The sequence below is a fragment of the Phyllobates terribilis genome, unplaced genomic scaffold (genome assembly GCF_046119375.1).
Source record: "Phyllobates terribilis strain yellow unplaced genomic scaffold, ASM4611937v1 Scaffold_13__5_contigs__length_258822181, whole genome shotgun sequence".
Taxonomy (NCBI): Eukaryota; Metazoa; Chordata; class Amphibia; order Anura; family Dendrobatidae; genus Phyllobates; species Phyllobates terribilis.
This window is the reverse complement of record NW_027362773.1, coordinates 3,666,834-3,694,726: the sequence shown is the minus strand read 5'-3', so window position 1 is coordinate 3,694,726 and position 27,893 is coordinate 3,666,834. Positions and strand designations below refer to the sequence as shown.

Genomic DNA, 27,893 nt, shown 5'->3' with positions numbered 1-27,893 from the left:
CCTTCAGACCCAGGAGTGGGTTCCATAACACATGATACCCGGCTTGTTCATCAAATCAGAGTACGGTGTGTGTCCACTGTCTAAGATGTGGTGAGGAAGGACATTATGCCAGGGAATGCCAATGGTCACGGTCGTTTGGGGGAAAAGACAGGAGGTTGCCAAAGCAGGGTGACTGGTAACCGTGACAAGGAGGAGGCCCCAGAAGCAAATCCAAATCTCACCAAACCCCAGAATGGCTTATTAGGTAAAACGGCTGCGTCAGTACTATCCCCAAGTGTGTTCCTGTCTACAACAGCTGCAAGGGAGACAGAAGCCCAGTGTGGAGGTCAAACAATGTACTCCTGGGAGGAGAATTCCTTGGTCAGTAAAGATAGCCTGATCAGCCTAATCGGTAAAAGGTGCTTTATACAGTGCCAGCTAGATGGACTCCTAGTAAAAGCACCGTGGGACGCAGGAGCCCAAGCAAGCCTTTTAAATGAAGAATGGAGAAGGCATTACCTGCCACACACTTGCCTTTGGTCACTAAAAGAACTCTTGGGACCAGTGGAACTCCACGGCAAAGCCGTCAACCAGACCGAAATCCCTTTCATAGGCTGGGTGGAAGTGACTTTCCAACTCAGGGGCACGAAGAACAGCAACACCATCAAGCTTTCAGTACCTTTTCTTGTGACCAGTGACCAGAACGTGGCAGAGGATCCTATCCAGGTTTATAATGTAATCAGTGAGGTCATCACGAAACACAAGGCAGGGGCACTGGTGGTGGATGCAATCGCCACATCACCCAACGCCGTAGTGAAAAATGTGATTCATAGAGTAAAGAAAGCACAGAATACAATGGACCTAAAAGAAGTCAAGGTAGGCTTGTGCCCAACCATCATCCCTGCAAATCAAATGGTGGGGTTGAGGTGTGGAGTCCGGGTAGAACAGGGAAGAAAAGTCCAGAAAAGACTGTTCGTGCCAAAAGACTCCTCAGAACTTCCAGAAGGCCTAGTTCAAGGTGAGACTGTGCTCACGATTCCTACTGGTGGGTTTGCTCGAGTGACAGTACCGGTAAGGAATACTACGAGACACGAAATTAGTCTGGATCCAAAGACTGTGTTAGGTCACATTGAAACCGTTAAAATGATATATCCAGCCAGTGTGAGACCTGCCCAGTGGTCTACTGTGAATTCAGTCTCCCCACCAAGGAACAGAAGTTGCCCACGGGAAGAAATTGTACGACCCACCTTGGAGTCCTGGGATCCCCCAGTACCCCTGGAACATTTGTGTGCTGAAGATCGAGCGGTAGCAAAAAAGATGCTGAGAGAAGAGTATCGTGCATTCTCCAAAGATGACTCTGATATAGACTATATCCCGTCGTTGCAGTTGAAAATCAATTTGAAAGACACGACCCCAGTAACCAGAATTTACATGTCTGTGCCGAAACCATTACACCGTGAAGCGAAAGAGTATTTACAAGACCTAATCAACATAGGTTGGATCCAAAAGTCAAAGTCGTCTTATTCCTCTCCTATTGTCTGTGTTAGGAAAAAGGACGGTACATTGAGACTCTGTTGTGATTACCGGGAACTAAACCGAAAGTCAGTACCTGATCGACACCTGATACCAAAGATCCAAGATATGCTGGATAGCATATCAGAAAGCTAAACAACCAACAGGAGATTAGACCCCTACAATATAACTTTTATTTAAATATGCTAAAATAGACTCAATAATCACCAAAGCAATAAACACAAAACAAAATGCTAGGGATCAGGGATAAGTCACACATTAGTCAGGAAGGATTACTGGCTCTGTCTGTCCCTATTTTGTCCCTAAATTCTCTCCCTTCCTGACAGCGGAGGTTGGCACCCTAATTTTTGCTCTGTGGCGCCCCACCTCTACGTCGGTGTCCCTAATATCGCTGATAAATATCTATCTTTATAATTAAAAAACCACAATCGTGAAAAAAAGATAAGAAAAAGTGAACGTAAAGATTAAGAGGCCGACAATTCATCATAAATATGCATTAAAGAAACCCAAGTCTGTATGTTGCAACAGTAATAATAGCCCTGGGAATTTTTAGAAGGCAAGATTTGTCTCAAGATAGCTGGCTTATTGCATTCATACATATACCAGCATATGCTAAATAACCACAGCTAATAAAGCTGGTTCTGTTATATGTCAGAATAATCCCCAGAGGTAATGCCCACAGACTGGTATCACATGTGCATCACTGCTCTATGTCGTCCTGAGTCATCAGAGCCAGAATATGATAGATACTTCAACACATACAAGCAGAACAAATGACCAACTCTAAATGCATTAAACAATCTCGATATCATTTTAGTAAGGAATAACAGTTATCATTGGTAATGCATTATGTCACATCTCAAATATTCAGGAACTTGACACTTATTATAAAAAGTCCCTAATATCATATCCCAAATGCATCAACGGTCTGATATCTTATAAATAGATAAGGAAAAACACTTATCATTGGTGATCCCTCTTATCACGACCCACAAATGCCTTAACTCTAGATGCATTCAGCAGTCTAGATATCATGTGTTGCATCGACATCTCTGCCTCCTGCTAAGCAGAGACGCCGTCCCTCTCACCTTCCTGCCCAGCGCGCGGCGTCGTCCTGCGCTCCTTCCCTCGCTGCTGCCGGCGCGCGCTCCTTCCCGGGCACTGTGCTTAGGGTGCGCGCGCGCTCCCCCTCTCTTAAAGGGACCACGCGCGCCGTCCTAAGGAGTCCCCGGCCAATAGCCGGAGGACTTCCCATATATAAGGCACCTCCTCCAAAATGGAGGTGCCCGAGCAAAGTTGTTGCAAAGCATACTCACCTCTGCTTCAGCCCTCAGGTCCCGTTGCCAGCCTGACTTCCAGTCCTGTCTGCCTGCTTGTCTTCCCTTCAGCCCGACAGTCTGTCTCCTGCATCCGCCAGTCTGTCTATGGGCAAGTCCACCTGCGGAACAGGAAGCACCTGCCAGTTACCTGCCTGCTACCTGCCGTACCTGCTAGCCCGCTCACCTGGGAGCGCTCACCTGCTACCCGCCTGCTAGCCTACCTGGAGGCTCCGGCGTCACTTGCCGTGATCACCTGCCTGCCAGCCAAGTGACTCTTACCCGCTCACCTGGGAGCGCTCACCTGCTACCCACCTGCTAGCCTACCTGGAGGCTCCGCCGTCACTTGCCGGGACCACCTGCCTGCCATCCAAGAGACTCTTACCCGCTCACCTGGGAGCGCTCACCTGCTATCCGCCTGCTAGCCTACCTGGAGGCTCCGACGTCACTTGCCGTGACCACCTGCCTGCCAGCCAAGAGACTCTTACCTGCTCTTCCGTCACTTCTCGTGACCACCCGCCTGCTCACCCAGAGACTGCTACCTACCTGTTGTGTCCACCCGCTACACCGGTCAGCCCCAGCTATCTGACCCGTGGGAGCCACCTGCTCTAATTCAAGGTCGTCTTCAGTATAACACCTGCCACTCGGGGTCCCTCCTTGTTCCAGGGCACAGAGGTTCCACCACCCGGCCCCATTACAGTTTGCTAGGGCCATGAAACCCGATGGCGCCCAAGCTCCCTCGCTCTCTGACCTGTTCCACGAAGTCTCCCGTCAGAGATCCCAACAGGAATCCATCCTGAACCACCTGTGTAATGTCAACTCCCGCCTGGACACACTGACTGCTCCACCTGGACCTGCCTCCAGTCGTACGACTCACGCCCCGGCAGCGCCGCTACCCATCAATGCCATCTTACCCGGTCCGGGTCCCCGGCTCTCTGCACCACCTCGTTTTGGTGGAGATCCCGCCTTGGCTCGAGGCTTCATTAACCAGTGCACCCTGCATTTTGAACTCTTGGCACATCACTTTACCACCGACCGGGCCAAAGTGGCTTTCATCATGTCCCATCTCACTGGGGAAGCACTGGCTTGGCTAAATCCCCTGTGGGAGAGAGGGGTTCCCCTGGTATCCAACTTGTCAGCTTTCCTCACTGCTTTCCGGAAAGTCTTCGATGAACCGGGACAAAAGACCTCGTCAGCCTCCTCTCTGCTACGTCTCCGCCAAGGGAGTCTCACCGTAGGCCAATATGCCATACGGTTCCGTACCCTCGCTGCTGAGCTTGCCTGGGATAACGAGGCCCTACTGTCCGTCTTCTGGGAGGGTCTTTCCGGTCGGATTAAAGATGAACTTGCCGGTCGGGACATCCTTACCACCCTAGACGACCTGGTGTCACTTGCTACCCGGATTGACATCCGGTTCCAGGAACGTATCAAGGAGACCACCCGTGAGAGAAGGTTTCTCCGCCTTGCTCCTAACTTCCAGAAACCTGTCTCTTCTTCAGTCTCTCCCCGGGAGCACTCACCCGAGCCCATGCAGGTCGACCTGACCAAGTTGGTCAAATCTCGCCAGGAGTCACGCCGGGCCGAGGGGAGCTGTTTCTATTGTGGCAGCAAGGAGCACCTGATCCGTTCCTCCCCGGAGAGGCCGGGAAACGCCGGTGTCTAGGATCGCTCGGAGAGGTCGTCCTAGACAAAAGTAAGTCATCTCCCTCCCTGACTTTGTCTCTCTCTCTCTCCTGGGGAGAGGATCGGCACTTTGAAATCGCCCACCTGGACTCTGGAGCTGCTGGGAACCTCATCTCCCAGTCCTTAGTAGAGAGATACCATATTCCCACCAAGCCTCTCACTGAACCTTTGTCAGTTGCCTCCTTGGATGGTAAACTCCTTCCAGTGCCCATCCTGCTCGTTACTGAACCCTTAACTCTGCAGGTGGGAATGCTGCACTCTGAGAAGATCTCCTTCCATGTGCTATCCGAACTCTCTCACTCCCTGTTGCTAGGTCTACCTTGGCTCCAGACACATGAACCCGTATTGAACTGGCGATCCGGTGAAGTACTCTGGTGGGGTCCAGACTGCCATAAAACCTGCCTGGTTCCGGTCCGTCCAGCTCGCCCTCACCCTACTCCAGCTAATCTACCCGGTCTCCCGGCTCCATACTGGCCCTATGCGGACGTCTTCGGTAAAAAGGAAGCAGAGGCGTTGCCACCCCATAGGCCATATGACTGCCCGATCGACCTGGTACCTGGCGCCACTCCTCCCCGTGGGCATATCTACCCGTTGTCTGCGGCCAAAACCCGGACCATGTCTGAATACATTGAAGAAAATCTGGCTAGGGGATTTATCCGAAAATCTACCTCCCCGGCTGGAGCCGGATTCTTCTTTGTCAAAAAGAAAGACGGCTTGCTACGTCCCTGTATAGATTACAGAGGACTCAATCTAATCACTGTAAAAAACAAATACCCCCTGCCGCTCATCTCCGAATTGTTTGACCGTCTCAAGGGCGCCAGGATCTTCTCCAAGCTGGATTTACGAGGAGCATATAACCTGGTCCGTATCCGTCAAGGGGATGAGTGGAAGACAGCATTCAATACCCGGGACGGTCACTATGAGTACCTTGTGATGCCCTTTGGTCTCTGTAATGCCCCCGCTGTCTTTCAAGAGCTGGTCAACGACATCTTCCGTGACCTCCTGTACTCCTGCGTAGTGGTATACCTGGACGATATCTTGGTCTTCTCTCCGGGTCTCCCCACACACCGGAGGGATGTTCGTCAGGTCCTGCTTAGGCTTCGGCAGAACCACCTCTATGCCAAATACGAGAAGTGCCTCTTCGACCAGACCTCCCTTCCATTCTTGGGCTACGTTATCTCCCAGACTGGTCTGCAAATGGATCCCGAGAAGCTCTCTTCTGTTCTAAAATGGCCCCATCCAGAAGGTTTGAAGGCGATACAGCGATTCCTGGGCTTCGCCAATTACTATCGTCTTTTCATCCCACACTTCTCGTCCCGGACTGCTCCCATATTTGCGCTTACCCGTAAGGGGGCAAATCCCAAGGTATGGTCGTATGAAGCCGAGGAGGCCTTCCTTTCCTTAAAGAGAGCCTTCGCCTCTGCCCCCGTCCTGCACCGTCCGGACTGTAATAAGCAATTCTACCTGGAGGTTGATGCCTCCTCCTCCGGAGCCGGAGCGGTACTCACCCAAAAATCTTCTACCGGGAGAATAATAACCTGCGGCTTCTTCTCCAAACTCTTCTCCTCGTCTGAGCGCAACTACTCCATAGGAGACCGTGAATTGCTAGCCGTCAAATTGGCATTGGGGGAGTGGCGCTATCTGCTTGAAAGGGCTCTTTACCTGGCAATCATCTACACGGATCACAAAAACCTGGCATATCTCCAAAATGCCCAGAGACTCAATCCTCACCAGGCCCGGTGGTCGTTGTTTTTTGCCAGCTTCGACTTCATTCTTCATTTCCGCCCGGCGGACAAGAACGTCAAAGCTGATGCCTTGTCCCGGTCCTTCCTGTCCTCCGATCAAGAGGAGGAGCCTACGCACATCATTGACTCCTCCAAGGTGATGAATGTGGCCCCCTTGGATCTGACTCGTCTTCCACTCGGTAAGACGTTTGTAGCAGTACCAGATCGGGAGAGGGTTCTTCGCTGGGGACATTCTTCTAAACTAGCAGGCCAAAAGAAGACCTTCCAGCTCATTACCCGGCATTACTGGTGGCCTACCCTGCGTAAGAACGTTGTAGACTTCGTCGCGGCCTGTTCATCCTGTGCCCGTAACAAAGTTCCCAGACATCTACCAGGTGGCCATCTCCTGCCCCTGCCCGTACCTGCTGCTCCATGGCAGCACATTGCTATAGACTTTATCACCGATCTTCCTGTTTCTGCCGGTTGTACAGTCATTTCGGTGGTCGCTGACCACTTTTCTAAAATGGCCCACTTCATTCCCCTGCCTGGTCTCCCATCTGCACCCGAGCTGGCTAAAGACTTTATCCGCCACATCTTCCGTCTCCATGGCCTACCCCTCCACATCATGTCGGATCGTGGGGTTCAGTTCACCTCACGCTTCTGGAGAGCCACATGTAAGCTGCTAGACATCACCCTGGATTTCTCCTCAGCTTACCACCCACAGTCCAATGGTCAAGTGGAGCGGATCAATCAGATCCTGACCAGCTACCTCCGGCACTTCGTTAATGCCCACCATTCGGATTGGGTGGATCTCCTACCATGGGCCGAGTTCTCTTATAATAACCATGAGAGCGAATCCTCTTTCAAAACCCCGTTCTTTAAAGTCGGTGGCCAACATCCCCGGATTCCAGTTCCTGTCTCCGCTTCTGTGGACAACCCTGCCGCAGAGTCTCTTGTCAGCGAATTTTCTACTATTTGGGAGAGTAACTGGTCCGCTCTTCTTCTGTCCTCCGAGCGGATGAAGAGATATGCTGATAAGAGATGTTTGGATCCACCTCGATTCTGTCTGGGAGACAAGGTTTGGCTCTCTTCCAAACATGTGCGGCTCAAAGTACCCTCCTACAAGTTGGGCCCTCGATTCATCAGACCCTTCGAAGTCCTCAGGCAAATTAACCCAGTGGCCTTACAAATTAAAACTCCCGGCCACCCTACGCATTCCCAACTCCTTCCACGTATCCCTCCTCAAACCCGTTGTCCTTAACACTTTTTCCGACAATCCAGGTACTCCTCCTACTCCGGTTTCTGCTGAGGACGTCTTTGAAGTGGAGAGTATCCTGGCCATCAAGAGGGTAAGAGGGAGAACCTTTTTTCTGGTGGATTGGAAGGGGTATTGTCCTGAGGAAGGAACTTGGGAACCCAGGGAGAACATCAACGCTCCGCTTCTCCTTGAGAAATTTCTCTCTGGCCTAAAAAATGGGGGGCCTAAAGGGGGGGTACTGTTGCATCGGCGTCTCTGCCTCCTGCTAAGCAAAGACGCCGTCCCTCCCTCTCACCTTCCTGCCCCGGGCACTGTGCTTAGGGCGCGCGCGCGCTCCCCCTCTCTTAAAGGGACCGCGTGCGCCGCCCTAAGGAGTCCCCGGCCAATAGCCGGAGGACTTCCCATATATAAGGCACCTCCTCCAAAATGGAGGTGCCCGAGCAAAGTTGTTGCAAAGCATACTCACCTCTGCTTCAGCCCTCAGGTCCTGTTGCCAGCCTGACTTCCAGTCCTGTCTGCCTGCTTGTCTTCCCTTGAGCCCGACAGTCTGTCTCCTGCATCCGCCAGTCTGTCTATGGGCAAGTCCACCTGCGGAACAGGAAGCACCTGCCAGTTACCTGCCTGCTACCTGCTGTACCTGCTAGCCCGCTCACCTGGGAGCGCTCACCTGCTACCAACCTGCTAGCCTACCTGGAGGCTCCGCCGTCACTTGCTGTGACCACCTGCCTGCCAGCCAAGAGACTCTTACCCGCTCACCTGGGAGCGCTCACCTGCTACCCACCTGCTAGCCTACCTGGAGGCTCCGACACCACTTGCTGTGACCACCTGCCTGCCAGCCAAGAGACTCTTACCTGCTCTTCCGTCACTTCCCGTGACCACCCGCCTGCTCACCCAGAGACTGCTACCTACCTGTTGTGTCCACCCGCTACTCCGGTCAGTCCCAGCTATTTGACCCGTGGGAGCCACCTGCTCTAATACAAGGTCGTCTTCAGTATAACACCTGCCCCTCGGGGTCCCTCCTTGTTCCAGGGCACAGAGGTTCCACCACCCGGCCCAGTTACATCATGTAATAAGGAATAACACATATCATTGGTGGTACCTTATATCCTATCTCAGATACATAGGGACTTAACACTTACCATAGATAGTCCCTCATATCATGTTCCAAATGCATCAACAGTCTGATATTACAGTATATAAGTAGATAGGGAGCAACACTTATCATTGGTGATCCCTCATATGTCGTCCAAACGCGTTTCTCCCTGGTATTCACCAGAGTTCATCAGGGGAACGGGAGAGGACATCAATCATTCTCCCCAGACGCTCAGTCAGTGCTGCATGATTCTCTGTCCTTGATCAGGGTAAGGCATACCACCAAGGGTCTGTCGAAGAGTCCAGTAGACCCTTGACAGCATTTATCACACCGTGGGGATTATATGAATGGATCCACATACCGTTTGGGCTCAGTTAAGCTCCAGCAGAATTCCAGAGGAGCATGGAGACATGTTTAGAAGGATTGAGGGACAATATCTGCCAGCAGTACTTGGATGACAATGTGGCACAGAGCAAAACCTTCCGGGAGCATGTTGAACACGTGAGGACAGTATTACAACGGTATTAACAACACGGAGTTAAGTTGACCTCAAAGAAGTGTGAACTGTTCAAAAGGCAAGTCCGATTTCTATGGAAAATTGTGTCCGGAGAAGGATATACCATGGACCCAGCAGAAATCGCTCCGATACTGGCCTTTAAAGACAAGCGGCCCCTACTGTCGGGGAGTTGAGGCAGATCTTGGGATTCCTCTACTACTTACGTTCGGAACTTCTCCAGGATTGCCACCCCACTATACCTCCTCTTGGAGGGGACGACAGAGAAAACAACACCCACAGAGAAAAAGAAGAACGAGAGTAGGACCGGGCTTAAAAGAAACAATGCCCTTTCATCCTAACAGCCCATTCTCTTGACAGCAGACCACCAGGAGGTACTGGAAGAACTAGTTGACTACCTGGTAAAACCACCCATCTTGGAATTTCCTGATTTAAATTTACCATTTGTTCTTCATTGTGACGCTTCTCAAGTTGGACTGGGAGCTGTCCTGTATCAGCATCAAGATGGAAAAATGAAAGTCATCGGTTAGGGTTCTAGAATGTTGACAGACACAGAGAAGAATTGCCATCTACATTCCGGAAAATTGGAGTTCCTGGCATCGAAATGGGCTATCTGTGAATGATTTAGAGATCATCTCTACTACAGCAAAGAGTTTGAGATATACACTGACAACAACACTTTGACCTATGTCCTTACTACAGCCAAACTGAAGGCAACGGGTCAGAAATGGGACGCTGAACTAGCTGACTTCAATTTCAGAATCAAGTACAGGCAAGGAAAATGCAAAGTGGATACTGACAGATTGTCAAGAATGCCACTAGAGCCTGAGGAGTTCATGCAAGAATGTTCGGAGGAAGTCAGTCTGGAAGCAATTGAGAGCACTACCTAAGCAGTACAAGCTTATCAGGAGGAAGACACACCATTGAGGTGTCTGTTGATGGTGGAAACCACCATAAGAGCGAGAGAGCAAGATCACCCCCTTTCTATTCAACAAATACCAAAAGGAAAAATCCATACAGCACAACGGGAAGATCAGATAATTGGTAGAATACTACTTTATGTGGACCAAAATCGGTTTCCAAGTAAACGGGAGAGAGACAATGAGTCACCATCATTATCTGTTTTAGTTAATGAATGGACGAAGCTCTACCTCAGTGAAGACGGTATCCTGTTTCGTAGAGGAGGACAAAACCGGCAGTTGGTACTACCCAGTGTATTCTGTAGGTTGGTCTTCAAAGAACTCCACGTAAACATGGGACACCTGGGAGTGGAAAGGACAACAAACTTGATTCGTGAACATTTCTTCTGGCTGTACATGCAGAGAGATATTGAGAGGTACGTGACCAGGGAGTGTGGGTGTCTGAAAGATAAACATCCCAACATGTCAACCCAGGCACCTATGGGCAACATCCAAACTACGTATCCGTTTGAGATGGTCTCAATAGGTTGTCTACATCTCGAGACATACAAGGGTGGTTACGAATACATCTTGGTGGTGATGAACCATTTCACTTCATTTGCTCAAGCATATGCCACCACCAATAAATCAGGTCGAACAGCGGCAGAGAAGATCTTCAATGATTTTGCTTTGAGGTTTTCGTTCCCTACGATGTTACACCACAACCAAGGAAGAGAATTTGAGAACCAGTTCTTTGCCAAGCTAGGAAAGTACGGTAGAATTCAGAGATCCCACACAACGCCCTATTACCCAGAGGGTAATGGACAAGTAGAATGTTTTAACCAGACATTATTGTCGATGTTGGGCACTTTAACAGATGATGAGAAGAAAGACTGGAAGAGTTCCCTGTCAAAAGTGGTGCATGCTTATAACTGTACAAAGAGCAATTCAATGGGTTACTCACCCTTTTTCCTATTGTATGGACGATCGCCAAGACTGCGAATCGACATCATGTTCGATACTCCAGGGTGTCAGAGACTTACAGAACATATCTGGAGTACATTTGTAAATGGAAGGAATATATGGCAGAGGCATACAACATAGCGTCCAAAGTGGTTACGCAAGGACAGGGCAAGAGTAAGGAGTACTATGATCAAAAATGTTATGGAGCAGAATTGGCACCGGGTAGCCGTGTGCTAGTCAAGAACGTACGTGATAAAGGCGGTACAGGAAAACTTTGTTCGTACTGGGAAGACAAGGTGTATGTGGTCGTAAAGAGGAAAGCTGATGACAGCCCAGTGTATGAAATCCGATTGGAAACGGGAGACAAGAAAACCAGAATAGTCCATCGGAATTTACTACTACCCTGTGATTATCTCCCACCACAACAAGACTTCTCAGAAGTAGTCCGACATCGACCGAGATCGACTTAGAGACCACAACAGACTGAAGCTCCAGAGGTGGACAGTGACCTTGAAAGTACCTATGGAGAAGAACACACCGTTGTATTTCTCAGACCGGCAAGGAGAGGGATGTACCATCCTCAGGAGAGTGAACTAAGCCCTGAGGCTCCAAAGTTCATACCAAGGAGTACAGATGTAGTCCAATTCAGATCTGATGGTCGAACACCAGACCCTGAAGAGACCGATCGTCACTAAGGAGGAGCGGAATTGCCAGACCATGCGGAAACAAGCGACTCAGGAAAAGTACAGGAACTTACAGAGGCAGCTCCAAGATCATCTGAGAAAGCATGGGAAATGAGTGCGGCGGAAGAAACTTCTGTGACCGAAGAACCCGTGGTCTCTGAGGAACAACCCACCAGGAGGATGTTGACTCGAGAAGTGAGGAGGCCCGTTATGCTGACTTATGAGACACTTGGTGAACTGAGTCAAGTGCCAAGGACTGTCAACTGAAAACAGGTATCTCTGCCTGAAGATCAGGTAAGCCCACTTGAGTAGTATTCACCACCGAGAGGCAGTATGGAAGATGTTGCCTGGTGGAAAGACTTGTTTTCATGCTTTGATTTTCCTTAAAAGACTTTGTAGAAACAAAGAACTGTTAAAGCATAAAGAGAGAGAGCTTGTTGAAGACGTACGAAAAGCTCCAACTGAAGAGATGCTAATTGTTTTAATTGTGTTAATTGTTTATTTCTTGTAGGATGCCTGTAAGAAAGAAACAATTAACACAATTAAAACAAAGGTCGTAAGATTAGGTTGTTATCAATGTTTAAGAACGTTATACCAATTTCACAATGCCAATTTGTATATAAAGTTATCCAACTTTCACCACTGTCTCAGAATTGGTCAGATTGACCAACTAAGACGAATGTCGAGGACGACATTCAAAAAGGAGGGAAGAGTGTGACATGCAGAATTAGTGCTGTTGCAGAGTGTGACATGCAGAAGTAGTGCTGTTGCTTTAAAAGCATTCAGCAACTATTAGAAGTAACACAAGCACATGAGACAGGAAGTGTTGTATTCTAGAAGCATCCGGCAACTAGAGGGGTTAACACAGTCACAGGAGAAGGGGAGTGTTTTAGCAGAGCCCCAGGGGGATTGTGGGGAAGTTGTTTACTGTCTGGCTGGAGCTGAAGAGAAAAGTGGTATGTGTGTATCTGTATTTCGCCCCTGCAAGTGAAAAGGATTCAAGTCAGGAGTGAAGCTAAGCACAGGTCAGGTAGAGTTCCTGAATTAGCAGTGAAGAGTATGGTCAGGCAGAAAGATAAGGACTGGAAGAAATGGTGTCACAGGGATCTTCTCCCTCATCACACCCTTCCCCCTCCTCCATCTCACTGTGCTGTAAAGAATGCTGTGTTCATTAATGTGCATTTGCATTAGAACTGTGCTGTCCTGTATTACTGGAAGACTGTGAGCTGCTGTGCTGCTAAGAAAACTGTACTGTTTGTCACTGGAGCCTGTTGCTCATAAGACTTAACTTGCACTGGCCGTGCGGCTTCTTATTAGATGCTACTGTTCTACCGTTTATGAGGACTCTTGTCAAGTGTCTGGTCAGAGTCTGGTCAGCAAGTAAAATAACCTACGTGTCTGTGCCTGAGGGTCAATACCCCTGTGTGCCTGAGAGAAGCTGCAGCACATGGTCTATGGTCGCCCTGAGTAACAATTCCCCCAGGATTCATGTAACCTATCTCTCCCCTATCTGAACCTAGCGACGTTTGTGTAACACATAGTATAAATCTTTATGGGTCACAGGATCCCAGACAGGTGTAGAGACAGAGCAGAGGTGAGCAATTGTCACCCAGCCTAGACAATTATGGCTATGTACAGTATTTTCATATCCTGCTCTTTAATGTTAATTTTGTGCTATTGTCTTACACAGCCCTCATGATTTGAATAACAATTTAATAACTTCTACTGTCATTTCCATTCCCTCAGTGATTTTTTTTAAATATTTTGGCATGGTTAGTGCCTTGTGATTGTATTTCTTCTTCTCTTTATAAATTCAATAAATAAAGATAAAGTCTTAAAAAAAAGGGGTTATCCGGCCTTAACTCGCAAGTCTCCAGTCACTGGATGGGTGTAGCCTCGATCAGTTGAAGTGTAATTAGTGAGGCCGGAAAAAGTCTAGTTGGAGTGTGGCCAGGAGTATGCATATATGCTCATATTTTAGGTTCCATGACCGCCTGCTCCTGGCGCTGGCATCGGAGGATTCTCACAGCGCACAGTGCATGTGATGTGAGGATTCACAAGTCTGCAGTTACATAGAGTTACTGCAGACTTGTAGTTTAGGGCCGGACAACCCATTTAAGAGTCCATCCAGCCAAATTCAGTAATACATTGAGAAATAAAGTAAGAATTTGCTATTGACTTTACATACAAGGGGTGAAGATTCGGTAATTTGTTGAAATTGCCTACTGCGAATGGGGATACTCAGATTCAATCAGCAAGGTATATACAGTAATTAGTCAAGCTATCAATTCTCTCACATAAATTTTTCAAACATTAGAATGTACAGTATATCGAAATACAGATGCTATTGTGTAGAAACTATACCTTAAACTTTTTCTCCTAATAAAGTGCATGGTGTCTTTATTCAAATGTGGCGTACACAATTAATTGTCTGTAGGAAAGTAAAGACGGCAAGACATTTTTTTACTAGCTAGAAAATCTAACTTACAAAAATTACTTACAATGCTTAGCAGAATGTCATCAGGAACATTACGGGGTATCCTACATCGTGCAAAGACTGCTGAATGACTGAATATAACTGGTGCTTTAGATATTGCGAGGACTTCCCGAGATGTGTTAAATGAGGTATGAGACAGATCAATAATCATACCTATTCTGTTCATTTCTTTTACCACTTCCTAAAAGATAAAAAAGAGAATTTTTTGTTACCATAATAGTTAGGGGTAGTGTAATCTATACATTAGACAAAACTGTTCTGGCAGTTTATGTAACAATTTTATTGATTTAAAGCTGGGAAACTTTGTAACACAAGCGCTCTTTCCATACTGTCGCCGTTTCAGTGGTCTCCACCAAGTCTGAAAATGATGATGTGCCATCTTTATAGCCCCTTTACAGCCAAGACTGTTGGGTAACTGCTGGTTCAGGTGACTGATCGCTGAGACATCATCCAACTGGATATTGTTACTTTACATCCAGCAGTCACCTCCAGTTGCTTCCAAAAATGGATGGAAATCGGTCCCTTTTGTAATGTGAAATATTCTTGTTCAAAAAATATCCTGAGTATGAGATGCTCACAATGGTGCATGGCTTATAGTTAATGGGGTATTCCCATGTTCACGATCATATCCCAAAATGTAGTAAGTGTAATAATAATATTATTAGCAAATATCTCCAATTAGAAATGTTGTATAGTTCTTCTGATTTGCTATGTCACTTTCCCCATGTGCAAGCATGGTAGTAGCTTAAATAACCATGGTTATGACCACTAATATAGTGACAGTTAGTTACTTGTTAGTAGTCATAACCATGGATACCTAAGCTACCGCAATATTACTAGTATACGTGTAATGCAGGTGCCGGAATGCAACGCACGGAGACACAAAGCAGGGACAGTCGGAGATTATTATAAACAGTTTATGTATATATAAAACAGGTATTTTGAACAAGGGGATAAAAACAAGGGTATTGAATGGTAATTTGAAATATTAGCAAAATACGAAGTCTCTCAAAGTAATGTTGTGCACCCAGGCAGGGGAGTCACCACCTCAGTTCTTTATCTCTGTATATGGCTCTAGCGGGGGTCACCGGTTATTCCCGCTAGGCCTCAAGTCTTTTCCGGACAAAATCAATTAAAGCAAGTCTAGCTTCTTCCGCTCCAAACTGTTCCCCTCCCAACCTGAGTACCTAAACCCAACTGGCCCCGGTACAGTGAGTGAACAGTAGAAGTGACGGCCCTGTTCACGTATGCAGCTCTTCTGCTTTCACTGGCGTGACTTTCCTGGCTCAGCAGTCTTTCAACTCCTCTCTTCCTGGCCGTTGGAGGCAGTCTCTCAAGCCGGGGATAGGGGGGTCCAGACCTAGTCTGTCGGCGGGCGACGTCGGGTTCCGCGAACTCACTCAGCACTGCAAGCAGGTTCCGACTCTCCTCAGTAGGTACAGCACTCGGGTCACATCTGTGAGGGATCCGGAGCCCATCCACCGGCGACCTCGCAGGCCTCCGGCTTAGGCTTGCCACGCGGGGCTTCTCAGCACGCAGGGAGCACGTCTGCTCCTCTCTGCTGCTTGGTGCCAAAAACTCCTCAGGCTTGGCGCACTGGCCTCTTATCTCCAGGAACCCCTTCCTGGAAGTCACCTGACCGGGTCCAGCGTCTAAATCTGCTCTCCCTTCAACTTCTCTTGTATATCTTGGTTCCGCTTGACTGTGTCTGGCCAGCAGATGGCAGTCTCTCTCCATCTTTGAAGCATCATGTAAGAGTTCTCTTAAAGGCTCTCTTGCCTCTACTAAGAGGGTGGTAAGAAGGTGGTAAGCCGTTGTTCAGGATCGGTCGATCCCATGGATAAGGTATAGCTCATCCATCACTCGTCCTTGGAAGCAGGCCTCTTGATCAGAATGTATTCGCTTCGGACACCCATAAATCCGGATGAAATCCTGACAGATGGCCTTAGCTGCGGCTTCTGCTGTCTGGTCTTTGGTAGGCGTCACTACTGCGAACTTTGTAAAGTGATCAGTCATTACCAAACAGTGTCCGTAACCATTGTATGAAGTTCTGATCATCAGATAGTCAATCATCGGGACTTCCAAGGGTGCAGAAGTTTGGATGGCCTGAATGGGAGCCCTTTGTTCCGGGGGTTTGTTCAACTCACACTGGCGAGATGTTCGGCAGACCCCTTTGACTTCTTGCTGCAGTTGAGGCCAATACACCAGCTGTTGCAACCACTGAAAGGTCTTCTCCACACTGAAGTAAGCACCTCTTCTATGTGCCTCCTGGGCTAGCTGCGTTACCAGAGCCTCTGGAACAACTACCTGCCAGGTAACATCAAACTCTCGAGGTAGCTGGATTCTTCGGCATAACAAACCATCCTTCAGGAAGAGCCTCTCCCACTGGCCTAGGATTTGTAGGGTAGTTGGAAGGGAAGTGGCCCTGGCTTCCTGGTCGGGTCTTTGACCAAGGGCGAACCATTCTCTCAGCTTTGCCAGCTCTGGGTCGGATTGTTGCAGATCTATCTACTCGTCTCTTGAGCGGCCCAGGATTTGAGTGGGCCTCGGCTCCTCTCTGGTCTCCTGGGCGTCGACCACAGCAGCGGCAAACTGGCTGAAATCCGGAATCTCGTCGCCTTTTAGCTCCTCATCTCTATCCCTCTTCGGGCCCATCTGAGTAACCCGGGACAGGGCATCTGCATGAGTGTTCAGAGCCTTGGACCGATAGGCGATCTTATACTGGTATTTGGACATTCTTGCGACCCACCGCTGCTCTAGCGCGCCAAGCTTGACGTTCTCCAAGTGGTCCAAAGGGTTGTTATCTGTCCGCACTTGCACTTCTGACCCCGACAAGTATTCAGCAAATTTCTCGGTCATGGCCCACACCAGTGCCAGTAGCTCCAGCTTGAACGAACTGTAGTTGTCCGGATTCTTCTCCGTGTCGCGGAGTGACCGGCTGGCAGCTGGCATACGCAATCACCTGCTCTTTTCCTCCTTGCACTTGAGCCAGCACTGCTCCCAGTCCATGCAAGCTCCCATCAGTGTACAACACGAAAGGCTGCAAAAAGTCAGCGTAGGCCAGAATTGGGGCATCCGTTAGCGCCATTTTCAATGCTCGGAATGCCTCTTCTTGTCGTGGGCCCCACTGAATGGGCTGCCACTTAGCTCCCCCAGCCGTTCCTCTCAGCAATTCATTGAGCGGGATCGCAATCTTAGCGAAGTCTTTAATGAATCTGCGGTAGTATCCAGCTAGCCCCAGGAATGCCCTCAGTTCTCTTAGATTGGCAGGTGTGGGCCACTTCTGCACGGCAGCTACTTTCTCCGCAATGGGGTGCACTCCCTCACTGGACACAGTGTGCCCCAGATATTCAATTTCCCGCTTGAAGAGACGACACTTACGAGGCTTAATCTTCAGGCTGTGCTTCCGAAGCCGTTCTAACACTTGTCCCAGTCGGCAGAGATGATCTTCAAACGTAGCGGAATAGATAATGACATCATCCAGATATATTAAAGTGGCTTCAAAGTTGAGGTCCCCCAAGCATCTCTCCATCAGTCTTTGGAAGGTTCCCGGCGCATTTGTTAGCCCGAACAGCATCCGATTGAACTCAAACAGGCCCATAGGGAGAACAAAAGCTGTCTTCGGACGATCCTTCTCAGCTGCTAGGACCTGCCAATAGCCACTGGCCAGGTCGAGGGAAGAGAAGAACTTGGAGCTTCCTAGCGCATATAGAGACTCTTCAATTCGGGGGAGTGGATAGAAGTCCTGTACTGTACAGGCATTCAGCTTCCAATAGTCTACACAGAATCTCAGGGTGCCATCCTTCTTCCGGACCAGCACGATAGGAGCCGCCCTAGGACTCTGACTTTCGCGGATCACGCTGTTCCGCAACATGTGGACCAACAGCTCTTTCACCTCCTGGTACATTTGAGGCGGGATCTGCCGATATCTCTCTCGAATGGGAGCAGTATTTCCTGTGGGTATTTCGTGCTGAATGTCCCGAGTGCACCCGAAATAGTCTTCATGTTGTGAAAACACTCCCTGATATCGCTGTAGAAGTTGTTCGATCTGCCTTACTTGTCCAGCAGAAAACTCAGTAAGATTAGCCTCCATTTTCTCCAAGAGGTGGCGCCCAGCCAACGGTTCTCTTCCATTCTCTTGGCTGTTGAGGGACACCTCCAGGGTCCATGGCTCTCCTTCCACAGGTGCCAGCCCTATAGCGTCAGCTCTGGTAAAGGCCTCTGGCATTATACAAACTCGCGCCACCTCTTGTCGGGGCAACAACTGTAAACTCGTGCCACTTAGATTGATGCAATGCACGGGCACTCGACAAAATCAATTAAAGCAAGTTTAGCTTCTTCCGCCCCAACTGTTCCCCTCCCAACCTGAGTACCTGAGTACCTAAACCCAACTGGCCCCGGTACCGTGAGTGAACAGTAGAAGTGACGGCCCTGTTCACGTATGCAGCTCTTCTGCTTTCACTGGCTTGACTTTCCTGGCTCAGCAGTCTCTCAACTCCTCTCTTCCTGGCCGTTGGAGGCAGTCTCTCAAGCCGGGGATAGGGGGGTCCAGACCTCGTCTGTCGGCGGGCGACGTCGGGTTCCATGAACTCACTTAGCACCACAAGCAGGTTCCGACTCTCCTCAGTAGGTACAGCACTTGTGTCACATCTGTGAGGGATCCGGAGTCCATCCACCGGCGCCCGGCTGTGGCACCTCGCAGGCCTCCGGCTTAGGCCTGCCGAGCGGGGCTTCTCAGCACACAGGGAGCAGGTCAGCTCCTCTCTGCTGCTTGGCACCAAAAACTCCTCAGGCTTGGCGCGCTGGCCTCTTATCTCCAGGAACCCCTTCCTGGAAGTCACCTGACCGGGTCCAGCGTCTAAATCTGCTCTCCCTTCAACTTCTCTTGTATATCCTGGTTCTACTTGACTGTGTCTGGCAAGCAGATGGCAGTCTCTCTCCATCTTTGAAGCATCATGTAAGAGTTCTCTTAAAGGCTCTCTTGCCTCTACTACATACGTACGTATACTACATTTCTAATTGGAGGTATTTGCTAATATTATTATTAATACACCTGCTATATTTTGGGATATGATCTTGGAAATGGGAATACCCCTTTAAGTATTGTCACTTGTGTAAATGACTTTTACAGACCCAAGATGGTGATAAAATGTGGAAAGGTCAATGTTGTTCCTTCTGTCACATAGTCCATGAAACTACCCACAAAGTCCTGCTCACAAAAGTCCCCAATACACATTAAAGGGAACGTGACTGCTACCCTACCTCCAAAACAGGCATTAACGCTGACTTTTGTGCAAATTTTGAGCATGAATACAACTTTCAACTTCCCTGGGAAATTGCAATGAAGTTGGCTGGATGCCGACTTCATTGGCATACTGCCATGGAGACAGCAGTGACGCCAGATTCGGCCAGCCACAAAGAGCTGGTTGTCACAGGTGTGTCAGAAGTGACAGACAGTCGCCCTGCAGTTGGTTGCAGGAGATCTCTACGTTTGGCATTACAGACTGCTGTGTGTCAGAGGGAGGTGCCGGCGATATTCATTACTCTTGGTGAAGGATTGAGCGATAGCAGCACTTCTTCCTCTCTGGTGCTTGAGGACGTGTGAGCATTTGTCTGGAGTCATCTAAAGCTAAGCAATTTTCCCTTGTTTATCCTCCCTTGTTGTCTTTAGTGTTCAGTGGGGATTGACTAGTGCTCATCCCCTTTCTTCTGTAGCCAGGGCCAAATGCCAGGGAACGACAGGGCGAGGAATGCGTGCAGCGATTGGTGAAGAGCCAATATAGGGACGTTAGGGGAGACATGGTGATATTCTATCAGCCAGGAGGTCTCCACTCCCCCACTCCTCCCTTTCAGTAGAGTCTGGGCTTCCTTTCCCTCTTCCCTTTGTGTTGCACTAAGTCTTTCCCACACCTTGCGTGACATTATCGTTGGCCAAGCACATTTTGAAACGGAAGAAAAAAACAAAAAACAACCTGACACTTTGTTTTTTTTTTCTCTGTGTGTTTTTGGTCATTGACCTTTTCTTTTTCCTTTCTCCTTGGTATGAGTTCAGTTGCAGAGCTCGCAAAGCAGTTCCACTGTCTGTCTCTGGAGTTGAATGACCTCCGCTGTGAGGTTCAGCAGCAGCATGAGCAGCTACAGGTCGCCAATGTGAGGGTCTCTGCAGGTAGGCCTGTTCAGCCTGAACCCAATGTTGTCCTCCCTGACAGGATTTCAGGAGGTAGGGACTAGTTTTTTGTTTTCAAGGAGGCCTGCAAACTGTATTTTAAACTTCGTCTTTACTCTTCCGGAAATGAGGAGCAACGGGTTCGAATTGGGATCTCTCTACTGCAGGGATATCCTCAGTCGTGAGCGTTTTCTTTACCGCATGACTCGGTTTGTCTTCAGTCTGTGGAGGGGTTTTTCAGGGCTCTGGCCCTCATCTAGGATGACTCTGACTGAGTCGCCTTGGCTGAGTCTAGGCTACATCGCCTTCAGCTGGGGAATAAGATAGTGGAAACGTACAGTTCGGAATTCCATAGATGGGCAACGGATTCCAAATGGAATGACTCAGCCCTTAGAAGTCAATTTTGTGAGGGGCTTACTGAAAGGTTGAAAGATGCCTTTTGCAGTATATGAAACCCCTCAGTCCTTGAAGGCTGCCATGTCATTGGCCATACGTATTGATAGATGCCTTCGGGATAGACGGGTGAGACCACCTTCTCCGGGGCCTTCTTGTCAAGGTTGTGTAACTGCCGGGTAAGTGGTATGGGGGTGAACCAGTTCTGGGAGAGGTGGAGGAACCCATGCAGTTAGGGGGTGTCTCTGCATCATACATCTCCCGGGAGATTATCAAGAAAAAAGGCGTATTTTTTTTTTGTGGGAAAAAGGGACATTTTGTTGGAACCTGTCCTTCAATTCCTAAACAAAAAGAGACTTGATTAACTCTTGGTAGTCAGGAGTTGAAGAAACAAGGGGTGCATTTGTTGCCAACCTGCAGTTCCCGATTTGTCCTGACAGCAGAGGTGGTGCTACAGAGCAAATCCGAGAAAATTTTGGCGTTTGTTGACAGTGAAGCCGGAGTCAGCATGGTTGATGCTGAGTTTATAAAAATTCATGGTCTTGCTTGCTGTACTTTACCTAAGCCTATTTCCATCTTCACCATCGACTCGGCGCCATTTGCACAGAAAACATTTACTCAGATTGTACATAATGTAAAACTGAGGGTGGGGTCAGTTCATTGTGAAATAATCCCTTGCTATGTTCTGGACTATCTTCCCACACCAATTGTTTTGGGTATTCCTTGGCTTGTTAAACATAATCAGTTGGTGGATTGGCAAACCGGGGAGATTATTGAATGGGAAGATTACTACCACGAGAAATGTTTAGATATTTCCCTTGCTACTGTCTCTACGGAAATATTACCTGCTTTTCTGTCTGGTTTTGAGGACATTTTCTCTGAGAGGGGGTGTCATGCTTATGACTGTCCTATTAACCTGACCCCCGGAGCTAAACTACCGAAGTCCAGACTGTATAATCTTTCTGGCCCTGAGAGACAAGCCATGAAGGATTCATTGCGGAAAGTCTGGAGAAGGGACATATCAAACCCTCATCTTTGCCCGTGGCAGCAGTGTTCTTCTTCGTGAAGAAAAAAAGAAGGTGGTCTATGTCCCTGTTTAGATTTACGTAAATTAAATCAAATTACCATCCGAGATCCATACCCTCTTCCTCTGATTCCAGATTTGTTCAGCCAGGTTGTGGGAGCTAAGGTATTCTCCAAGTTGGATTTAAGGAGAGCCTAAAATCTGGTTAGAATCATAGAAAGGCATGAATGCAAAACAGCGTTCAATACCCCTGAAGGGTAGTTCGAAAGTCTTGGTATGGCTTTTGGTTTGACCAATGCACCTGCGGTGTTCCAGCATTTCATAAATTATATTTTCCATCATTTGGTGGGGAGGTTTGTGGTAGTCTATCTGGATGATATTTTGCTTTATTCACCTGATTTTGAGAAACATCGGGGGCATGTTAAACAGGTGCTTCAATTATTATGGGATAAAAAACTATATACCAAACTACAAAAATGTGTCTTCGCCATCCAGGAGGTGCAGGTTTTGGTGTACCTATTGTCATCTTTGGGTTTTCGGACGGAGCCGGAGAAGATTCGTGCAGTCCTTGATTGGCACCATCTCGAGAACCTTAAGGCTCTACACCGTTTTCTGGGCTTTACTAATTTCACCGGAAATTCATTCAAAATTATTCAGTAATTGTGAAACCCTTTACAGACATGACTAGGAAGGGGTCTGATTTTTCCAAATGGTCGGATGCCCCCCTTCGGGCTTTTCCCTCCTTAAAGAACTGTTTTGCCACAGCACCTATACTCAGTCAACCCCTGGTAAATGGCGTCCATGCGCATTCTTTTCTAAGAAATTGTCTACCGCTGAGAGAAATTATGACGTGGGTAATAGGGAACTTTTGGCAATCAAATTGGCATTCGAGGAATGGCGACATTGGTTGGAGGTTGCTGTCCATCCTATTACTGTTATTACTGACCATAAGAACCTGTCATATCTCCAGTCAGCTAAACATCTCAACCCTAGGCAAGCCAGATGGTCCCTGTTTTTTACTAGGTTGAATTTGATGTCACTTTTCGACCACTGGTCAAAAATGTCAAGGCTGATACGTTGTCCCAAAGCTTCCCTGGTGGTGGTAACCATGAGAACCCTGCCCCGATATTACAGAAGGGGGTAGTCATTTCGGCATTGTATCCTGAACTGGAGGGTGAGGTGTTGTAGGCTCAGAGGGACGCCCCTGCCTCCTGCCCTTCAGGAAGGTTATTTGTACCATCTAATTTCCGCAGCAAAGTAATTATGGAACATCACAACTCTGTGCTTGCTGGTGATCCAGGTGGTAAGGCAACCGCGGACCTTCTCTCTCATCGTTGTTGGTGGCCGGGGTTGAATCAGGATGTGGCTGAACACATATCTGCTTGTAGTATTTGCGTGTGTTCTAAAGTATCGCATACCCGTCCGTCTGGTACTCTTCTTCCGCTACCTATCCCTAGTAGGCCATTGACACACTTGTCATGGACTTCATTACTGACCTACTAGTTTCTGCAGGCAAAATGGTGGTTTTGGTGGTTGTAGATCGATTTTACTGAACCTTTCACTTTTTCGCATTACCGGCACTTCCAAATGCCAAGACTCTCACTCAGGTGTTCATAAATGAGATTTTGAAGCATCACGGAGTTCCCTCCGATGTAATGTCAGATCGGGGGACCCAGTTTGTTTCTAAGTTCTGTAAAGCGTTCTATTCTCGACTGGGGGTGCAGCTGTCCTTTTCCTCTGCCTTCCATCCTCAGTCGAATGGACAGACCGAGCGTGTCAATCAGAATTTGGAGACCTACCTCAGGTGTTTTGTCTACGAAAGTCAGGAGGATTGGGCATCCTTCTTACCACTGGAAGAAATTACCATTAATAATCTGTCAAGAATCTACTGGCAGGTCACCGTTCTTTGGTGCATACGGTGACAATTCACAGTTTGGTACTTTGAGTGGGGGAGGAGCTTCGTGAATTCGTGAGGAGGAACGTTTTGCTTCGTCACTCTCCTCGGTGTAGTGGGAGTTCTGAGTAGTTTGAAGATCTTGGGAGACAGGTACAAACGTATGACTAACAGAAAACGCTTGCCAGTTCCGTACCTGAATGTGAATGATTTTGTGTGGTTGTCTACCAGCAATATCAAGTTGAAAGTTCCTTCTTGGAAGCTGGGACCTAGGTTTATTGGTCCCTATTAGTGATGAGCAAGCACTAAAATGCTCGGGTTGAACAAATTGGAACGCTTGAGTGCTCGACCTGAGCAACAAGCCCAATATAAGTCTAAGGGAAACTCGAGCATTGTTATGCCCCCCTGGAATTCTGCAAGGGACCTAAAAATTGCCCAAATCGATGAGAACAGTGACATGGGAACAGCATGGGGGAGACCCCTGGAAGCATCTCTGACTCCCAGGTCTCTGTTGTGAACAATGTTGTCAGAGTATTACGCCACTTTTATGGGCTCACAATAAAACTAGTGTTGAGCCACCCCCGTAGTGTTCGAGTTCGGTTCGGTTCGTCGAACACCCGTGTGTTCGCCGAACTGTTCATCGAACTGTTCGTCGAACACCTTCGAACACCGTTAAAACCAATGGCAGGCAAACAAAAACACATAGAAACACATAGAAAACATCTTCAAAGGTGTCCAAAAGCTGACAAACTGCTCAGAAGACATAACTAACACATGGAAAAGTGACAAGTACATATAGTCATGCGAAAATAAAAGAGGTGGAGGAGTAAAAGGAGGGGGAGACACAGATATAGGCATGTCATGCCCTTCTAAAATCCAAAAAGTGAGAAGCCGACACGGCCAGTCCGCTCCTGCCCGTGCCACCTCCGTGTCGCCGGGTTTGTGCCAGAGCCGCAGTGAACCCTGATGGCCAGCCCCCCTCTCCCAATACTGGTGCCTGTCCGCTGGTGGGTCGAGCGAGCCCCCCTGTGGTGGAGGCAGCTCTAAGCTTTTTAATTTAAATTGTCTCTCTAATTTGAATGAATACACTTTAAATCCATTTACAAGGATCTATTGGAGGGCAAGTCTCATGCCAGCAGCCGCGTAATTCCAGCTCCAGTAGCTCCAGTAGCGTCCACTAAAGCTGCTGCAGTTAAAAAGCTTTTATAAGGATCGAGCTCGGCTGTCCACCGCAAGGCATCCTACTGCCAGTCCCAGCCCCTATGCCTTGGGGTGCCTCCTGATGCTCTTCACTGAGTATCCCATGGTCCCGAAGCATTTCCTTTGAAAAAATTAAGTGTCTAAACTACAGGTGGTGTAGCTTGCTTAACAGCCGGGATAATCCGCTGACTAGTAGACACTGCTACTAGGCACAAAGTATTTCCTGGGCTAGATGCAGTTAAAAATTTGTAATTAGATACTCTCGTTGGATGCTGAGAAAGCATTCCATAGAGTCTCCTGGCACGCCATATATGATTCTCTTAAAAAGCTTGGGGTAGGGGTCTAGGGGACCCTTTATAGCCAAAATCACGGCCCTGTATCACAATACGTCACCTAGGCTGAAGATAAATGGAACTGTAGCACCCTGAGGGCTCGGTTGCTACAGAGGTATTGCACCTCACCCAGAGGTGTGATATCTCACTCTCAGGTAAGGATGGAGTGTGGATCAGGACCCGACACCTGCATGCATTACACCACATTGCCGTGGGGCAGGGCGACCAATATGCCTCTGAGATGGGCACGACAGTCCCTGTCCCTGGCTGGAGTGGGGGGAGGGAACATTGAGGAAGGGGAACCCTGTAGTGCAGGAGCAGGGAGGAAGCAGTTCCTGGGTGCATTGAGAAGGGAGTATAAAAGGTGGGCACCATCTTAGTTCAGTGCAGAGAAGTCTGAGCAGAAGTGGCAGGGAGCAGGGGCTCTGCATGAGCTCTGCTCCGGAGGAGGGCCTAGTAACAGAGGCCCATGCCTGGAAGAAGGAGAAGGAAGGAAGAGGAGCGGAGAAGGCTCCAGGAACGAGGAATGAAGGGATCCCAGGGGTGCGGACGGGCGAGTCGCCACCGCACGCCCGAATCCACCTGCGTGGAGGGGTCAGGCCAAAGGGGGAGACCGGTCCCCGAGCTAGTGGAGGCAGGAAACGACCCTCAGCTAGAAACCGGAGGCTCTGACATTTTATGTGGCGCAGCCCCTCGCTACACCAGCTAGGAAGGCACCACATAGGGTCAGGGAAACTGGCGCCAAGTTTACCAAGAGGAGGCCCGAGGCAGGCGGACAGAAGTGTTGGTGAGAAAGGCCAGACAAAGGACACACAAAGGGGGTCCTGTGAAGTGCTCCAAAGTTATCTGGGAGTTGTCTGAGCCCCTCACCTGGTGAGCACAGTACGACGTGGGCAGCCGTTACCTGCAGACGTGGTCTGGATAATAAGAACTGTGAGTAAAGGCCCTGAACTGCATCACTGACTCCGTGTTGTTACTGCTGCTGCCCTGCACCATCACCCCCATCCTCCGCATACACTGCCCTGAGGCTATACTCCTCCCGTGGGGAGTTATGCTACGCTCTGCTGCACCCACAACACCAGCCTCAGCGGTCTGCCCTGTAGCGGCGGTTCACTCTGACCGCAATCCACGGGTGGCGTAGTCGGACATTTAAACATCAAAACCACATAAATAGTTCCGCCACTGGTTTGACCGCCCTGAGCCACGGAACCGGGTCGCCGCCACGAAGACTACAACCACCAGCATCCACCAAAAAGGGTCCGGCTCCGGGTGTCCCAAGGCCCAGGGGGTGCGTCAGAACATTTTCATCACCTTTCACAATCACCAATGGGACAAGGCAGTGATGTCCTCTGTCCCCTCTCTTATACATCCTAGTGACGGAGCACCTGCTCTCATCAATTCGCCATAACCCCAATATTAGGTGGATTGAGGTGGGAGGCACCGAGTACAAGTGCTCTTTATTTGCTGATGATGTCCTAGTATATATCACTCAATCACATATATCCATCCATGCTGTTATGGCTGAAATAGATCACTTTGTTACATGGTCAAATTTTAAAATCAATGCAGCGAAGTCTGAGGCCCTCGATGTCTCCCTCCCCAAATCCATATAGGATTCCATCCAGTCCAACTTTCCCTTTGCCTGGCCCTCACAGGGTATCAAATACTTAGGAATTCCTATTCATAGAGACCTCTCCCATCTATGTTATCTTAATTTTGGGCCCTTTATTGAACAACTCCATACAGACCACGGTTGGCAAGTTAGAACTGTAAGATTCACTACGTGAACCACTGGTGTTTTGTGGAAAAGCACATGTACACTGCGTTCCAAATTATTATGCAAAAAGTGTTTAGGAGTGATAAGGGAAGAATTTGTTTGTTTGTCAGTTAAACTCATTGATGGTGATGTGTGTCAGGGCTCTTTATATCACTGTAAGCAATTGCAGACACCTGTGCTAATTAGTTTGGCAGGTGTGTCCAATGAAAGGCAAGACTACTTAAGAAGGCTCTCTCACATTATTAAGCAGCCTACATTTTCTGCCAAAATGGGAAAGAAAAAGGATGTGTCGGCTGCTGAGAAGCAACAAATTGTGGAGTGTTTAGGTCAAGGCATGACTACAATCAACATTGTGCGATGATCAGGATGAAGTGTCTTGGCAATCAAGAAGTATGTAGCTGATTCACAGTACACACGTGTGCGAGCTGATAAGGGCAAATTGAGGACTCTTTCCTACAGGCAATTACGTCAGGTTGAAAGAGTAGCGGCAAAAAAGCCTTGTCATAGCAGCAGACAAGTTTTTGAAGCTGCTTGTGCCTCCAACGTCCCCCGAACAACAAGATGCAGGGTCCTTCAGAGGTTTGCAGCTGTGCATGCGCCATCCTGTCGACCTCCTCTATCCACTTCACACAAGCAGAAACGGCTCCAGTGGGTCAAACATTACATGAAGACTGATTTCAAAACTGTTTTGTTCACGGATGAGTGCCGTGCAGCGCTCGATGGTCCAGATGGATGGAGTGGAGGATGGCTGGTTGATGGACACCCCACGCAAACACGGCTACAGCGCCAACAAGGAGGAGGTGGAGTAATGTTTTGGGCTGGAATCATGGGGAGAGAGATTGTCGGCCCCTTTAGGATCCCTGAAGGCGCTAAAGATGAACTCCATAATGTATGTGGATTTTCTCAAACAGCACTTCCTGCCATGGTTCAAGAAGAAGAACCGTGTATTTCACAGCAAGATCATT

General features: G+C 48.6%; 1 protein-coding gene across 3 annotated transcripts in view; it reads right to left on the bottom strand.

Moving 5' to 3' along the window:
• LOC141173657 (dipeptidase 2-like) overlaps positions 1-27,893 on the bottom strand; it is a 621,939-nt gene that overhangs the window by 173,393 nt on the left and 420,653 nt on the right. For all 3 annotated transcript variants that reach the window (XM_073657957.1, XM_073657958.1, XM_073657956.1), the window contains exon 7: positions 14,147-14,323. In XM_073657957.1, the coding sequence (XP_073514058.1) occupies positions 14,147-14,323 (177 nt within the window). The remainder of the gene's footprint in view (positions 1-14,146; positions 14,324-27,893) is intronic.